At 38.5% G+C, this 5920-nt stretch overlaps 1 protein-coding gene across 2 annotated transcripts in view; it reads left to right on the forward strand.

The window, feature by feature from the left end:
• The first annotated feature begins 65 nt into the window (after positions 1 to 65).
• Positions 66 to 5920, forward strand: part of LOC107736836 (tyrosine-protein kinase SgK223-like) — an 8167-nt gene continuing 2312 nt past the window's right edge. The window contains exons 1-2 of one of the 2 annotated variants that reach the window (XM_016548189.1): positions 66 to 224; positions 5267 to 5642. In XM_016548189.1, the coding sequence (XP_016403675.1) occupies positions 5385 to 5642 (258 nt within the window). In that variant the 5' untranslated portion in view covers positions 66 to 224; positions 5267 to 5384. Of the gene's footprint in view, positions 225 to 2441; positions 2651 to 5266; positions 5643 to 5920 lie in introns of those variants that run through there. The other variant, XM_016548198.1, reaches the window with a different exon arrangement.

Below are 5920 nucleotides of genomic sequence, written 5' to 3' on the forward strand. Positions count from 1 at the left end.
ATAAGTGTGTGAGTGTGAGTGTGTGTTAGGCTCCGCCCCCTCTGCAGGAGTTTGTGGGCCGCGTCGCTTCAGTCTAATCAGATCAGAGTCACGCGGCGCTGCTGTCTGTCGCTCTGCGCTGTGTGTCTCCGCGTCTCTCCGTCGGTCTGTCCTCAGTGAATGAGCGGAATCACGCGTGTCTTCTGTGGGAATCCAGCAGCCCGAGCGTGTCTGTTTCAGCGCAGGTAAGACCAAGCGATCTGCTCTCTGGCGTGTTTCTGTCACGCGTGGATCGGATACATTAAAGCAGACTGGAGCTTTGATCTGGATCCGCTTTCAGAAACAGATTCAAATACAAATCCAGACTGATTTCACATGGAGCGGATTTTGTCCGCATTGCTTCATTCATTGGTGTGAAGGTGGTTTGGACGCGACTCGCTCTTTCACGCTGCTTTTATGATTCTCTGATGTTCCTGTCAGCGTTTCTGAAATCTGTTTCGACATAACGCGCATTTCTCTCGCTGATTATGACATGCTGGTTTTTCTAACCCGGTGCGAAATTGGATTATGCATGTGATAATCAATTTCCCATCATAGTTTCTGGCCCAAAATATTTGCTCATTACAGGAGTAGAATCATAATAAATGACTATGAGATCTTCAAACAAGATCCAGAATCGCTTTGTTGTCATTGATTTCATTCGTTTTCTAATTATAGCACATTTTCACAACTATAGAAACGAATAGTTTGGTAAATTCTGGAACAGTTCTGTAAAATGTTTCTCAGCCTTTCAATTCGAATTGAAATGGTTCACTTGGTTTCTTCAAAGAAGTGAAATGTGATATGGAATTTGTGGCTGAACAAAACCAGAATGTATGTTGCATGTTGGTTTATGAACCATTATGGCTGGTGTGATTGGCAGTAAGCGTGCAGTTGAACACATTCAGGTCTGATTGCACAGTAAATGCATGCAGGTAAAGATGTGGGGTTTGTCTGGAAGCTCTCAGCAGAAGCACCCTTCCCCCTGAGCAACATCTGAAGGCAAAAACATTCATTGTTCACAAGTGCTGAAGTGTTTTCAGCTGCTGCAGGAACAAAGAGCTTCTCCTTCTGTTGTGTCGTGGGTTTTGACTTGTCAAACTTGTTGCCAGCGAGTCTAACGCCGTGACTCGACCCACATTCCCACCGACACTTCAACCTGCGGGCTATTATTCATCTGTCCTCACGAGCTCATAAACATCATGAAGCTGCTGAGAGGTTGAAGATTGAGAGCTGCTTCTGCAGTTTTCCTCATGAAGTTCTATCAGACTGTCTGCATTTGTGCACACTCTTAACAATAATAACATCTTGTTTCCCCAAAGAACCTTTTTGCACACTTAAGCACTGATGTGCATCGGAAAAGCTTTACTCTTAAACATTTCGGGTTCCCCAAAGAACCTTTCAGTGATCAGTTCTTAAAAGTACCATTTTGTCTTTGAAGAACTTTTTTTCCATCTTTCTCTCTCTTTAAAGAACCTTTTGTGGAATGGAAAGGGTTCTTCATTGCACCACAGACACGCTTCTTTTTAAGAGTGCATATCAAAGATTATTTGCATTTAAAGACTGCAAAACATAAACTAAGGTGGTTCTGTCCAAATGAAGGAGTGTGAATATAGTTTAAGGGTGAATGTTCATGATATATTCACAACGACTAGTCAGCAAATATAAAATAAAGCACCATTTGAGGTGATTTTAATGTACTTTTTATTTGGCCATATAGAGTTTAAGAAATCATTAGACTCCAGTATCTTTAATTTTTCATAATTTTCCCCAAAATAACCTTTTTTTTTTCTAAGTGTGAAGAGCGTTTTAATATTTCAAAGAACATCTGTCCACTCTAAAGAACTTTTGTGTATTGAAAAAGTTTCATGGATGTTAAAGTAGCATGTCGAATTTGCATTTAAAGACTGTGAAGCATAAACTAAGATGGTTCAGTCCAAATGAAGGAGTGTTAATATGGTTTATGGGTGATATATTGGATATTCATGATAAATTCATAATGATTTGTGAAAGTAAGCAGTGCACCATTTATTTGGCCATGTTGTTTAAGAAGTCATTATACTTCAGTGTCTTTAATTCTTCAATGTCTTTCCCAAAATATATATATTTTTTTATCTTAAAGTGAAGAACATTTTAATAATCAAGAGAACCTTTCTCTGCTCTAAAAATCAATGTGCATTGAAAAAGTTTCATATATCTTAAAAGTTCTTCATGCAATCATCAAAGCCTAAAAAAACTTTATTTTTAAGTGCAAAATGGTTGTTTTAGAGTCTTTAAATGCACATAATTTAACATCTATGAAACTTTTCCAATGCACATAGTTTTTTTCTGTAGAGCAAAAAGGTTCTTTGGGGAACCAAAATGGTTCTAGTTTGTTTTGCAGTCTTTAAAACCCAAATAATCCTCGACGTGCCAGCAGACAGACTAAAACAGAGCCACTGATTGATTCATCAGCGCTTGATTGAAGGGCAGTGGATTGTTGACCTCGTGCCACTTTCCCAGGCCGCCAAAATTAGAGGCTCTTCTGTTCTTTCCGTGTCAGGCTTCAGAAAGCGTTCTCGAAGGCCGTCGCCGCCGGAACGTTCTCTGACGGGAGGAATGTGAGGAATGTGAAGGGGAGACTCGCACCACGGTGAGCTTTCACACCACAACAGCGTCTTCTCGCACACCAGACACGAGCGATGGTGCAAAAACTCACAGATTTGTTTTCACTCTAAGACATTTCAGATATCTGAGCCACAGTAAGAGGTACACATCTTTATGGCCACATTCTCCATTTTTGCCAAAGTAAAATGAATCATTACCTGAGGCTGACACTTCAAACACAAACCAAACGGGAGTGAAATCAGCTGCTGTGGTTCATGTATGCAGTCTTATTTGAAAAAGGTCGCGTTATTTCCTGTTTTAACCATCCGTGCCTTTAAATATAACAGCAACTGCTTCTGCGAATAGATTCCTGTATCAAACTGAGTCATTGTGCAAAGACACATTTGCAAATGTGGTTTAGAAACTCGCTGTCAGACTCCAGCACCTGCTGCTCCTCCTTTTTCAGAAAGCAGTGAGCTTATTTCTTAATTAAGAGTCTAAAAATGAATCACATGTGCGCAGCAAAGGTAGTTAATGATCTGAAAGATTTCTCAATCAAGAGCATACGCCATCTGGTGCTGTCCTTTGTAAACCACTAAGCAAATGTGTTGTGGTCATTAAATATTTGCATGTTAATTTGTTGCATATTTTCAACTTTAAACAAGTTGCATGAACCATTCCTAGAGCTTTCCAGCTACTGGCTAATGGTTTCAGGGAATGACTTGGAAAGATTCATATAAAGTCCATGCAACTCGTTTAAAGTTGAAAATATGCAGCAAATTAAAATGCATGTATTTAATAACCATAACACATTTGTTTAAAGGTACAATCCAAATGACGGTAAATGTGGCTTATTATTGATTATATAAATCATATTCCCCATGATTCTAGCTTTATACATTTTAAATGATTTAATGAGCTTTTATTTGGCCTTGTAGTTACTAAGATTCGATTCTTTCTTGTCTCTCATCTGGCAATGTTTTACAGCATCTCTAATTTAACCTCAGAGCTGGAGCGTTTAGCATTAGAGTTGGTAAGATCAGTTCATTTCTGTGAGTTCAAATTGATTTCAACTGGATTCATTCTTGGATTTGACCAGTTTAATCTATTTGGGAACAATGGCTGTTTGGTTAAAAATCCTCTGCTTATATTCACCCTCTAAACCACTTCAGGAGTAAATGCATAAATATACAAATGTATAACCGGAACAGCACTCCACTTATATGTGCGCTGAGGTTGTTGGTCCTCGTGCTTGAACAGAATGAGTTTGTTTATGTCCTGATTCCGGCTGTGGTTGAGTTTCATGTTGTGGGTGAGTAAGTCTGTTCAAAGGAAAGCCCGAGAACTGAAGGAGCGGATTTGCGCCTTTTGTTTTTCACTAGTAAGTGTGAAGAACTTTCATCTGATTATTTAGGCCAAAGTCTCTTACACGAGTGCATTTTCCTGTCAGAAACACTTGAAATGTACAAAGGGTTTTGGAACGCTTTAAATAAACTTTTTTAGTTTTTTAGTGGCAGCATGACGATAATTGTAGAGCCCATGTGAAATCAGTTTTACATTTTAATTTTTCTGGACTGTGTATTTTATCAACCAAAAATTATGCCTATTCAGTTGATTTCATAAAACTTTGACCATTTAATGATTAATTACAATTTTAACCACAAAACCAGTCTTAAGTGTCAGATTTCCGAAATTGAGATTTATGCATCAGCTGAAAGCTGAATAAATAAGCTTTCCATTGATGTATGGTTTGTTAGGATAGGACAATATTTGAAAATCTGGAATCTGAGGGAGCTAAAAAATCTAAATATTGAGAAAATCATCTTTAAAGTTGTCCAAATGAAGTTCTTAGCAATGCATATTACTAATCAAAAATTAAGTTTTGATATATTTACGGTAGGAAATTTACAAAATATCTTCATGGAACATGATCTTTACTTAATATCCTAATGATTTTTGGCATAAAAGAAAAATCAATAATTTTGACCCATACAATTTTGGCTATTGCTACAAATATACCCCAGCGACTTAAGACTGCTTTTGTGCTGCAGGGTCACATATTAGGGTGCTATGAAAGTATTTAATTTTTTTCCAAATACTTTTTCATTTTTATGGATTCTGTGTTTTATGACGTGCAGCTATCGTCGAAAACTGCGGTAATCAAGTTCATTCATAAGACTATAACAGTATAATCAATCTTTTTAAATGTAATCACATCAAAATACACCAGTTACTTTACAATGTTACACAAAACGTTGCATAAAATTGTGTCTCTTGATTGAAAATAATGTTTTAATTAATTAAATAATAATTAGTAAGTTTGCAAAGGGGCGGAAAATTTCCGTAAACTTTCCAAAATATCCTGGAAAGCTTTCAAAATTTCTGGAAAGTTTTGGAAATTTTCCACCCCTTTGCAACCCTAATAATTAGTAGTAGTAGTTTGAGAAGTTCATTTTACTACTAATATTTCTGTCAGTATTTCTCCCAGTTAAACCAAACTAATATTTTGACAGTTTGCAGTGAAGACCTATTGAGTTTCTGTGTGTTTGATGATTGTTTTAATAGCCATTAACATAAGACTAATTCTCCAATGCACATGCTTTTTCATATCAAACATATAAACCAGCTGACGATCATCTACACTTTATCTTGTGTTTTTCAGGTGTACAGGCTGCTGATCTCCTGTGCCGCACGCTATGACCAAACCCCATCATCCGTGCTCGGTTGGTTCCAACCGTCTGTAGAGTCCGATCAGACGGGAGCTCGAGGTCTGCGTTAAAATGTCTGCGTGTGGAGAGTTTGCAGAGCACGTGTGGAAACCAGGCTCCTGTAAGAACTGCTTCCATCCTCGCAGCGCTCACGGACAGACCGGCACGGCGGGAGGCGCTGGTGTCCGAACGAGTCTGATCGGAGAAGACGAGGATGGGGTGACGTCTCCCTCTCCGTATAGCAAACCCACCATCGCTGTCAGACCCACCATGATGAACATGGACGTCACAATGGAGGTCAAGACAGACATCAACATGAATACAGAACAGGTAACTGCAGGAATGCACTGAATTAACTGAGTAGATGAACTCTTAAAGAACACTCAAAAGTGAAAATGTGCTGAAGATGTGCTCACTCTCAGGCCGTTCAAGATGTGGATGAGTTTGTTTCTTCATCAGGTTTGTAGAAATGTAGCATTGCATCAGTGTCTCAGCAATGGATGCTCTGCAGTGAATGGGTGCCGTCAGAATGAGAGTCCAAACAGCTGATAAAAACATCACAATAATCCACAAGTAATCCACAGCACTCCAGTCCATCAGTTAACATC

The sequence above is a fragment of the Sinocyclocheilus rhinocerous genome, unplaced genomic scaffold (assembly GCF_001515625.1).
Source record: "Sinocyclocheilus rhinocerous isolate Xijiao unplaced genomic scaffold, SAMN03320098_v1.1 scaffold2868, whole genome shotgun sequence".
NCBI lineage: Eukaryota > Metazoa > Chordata > Actinopteri > Cypriniformes > Cyprinidae > Sinocyclocheilus > Sinocyclocheilus rhinocerous.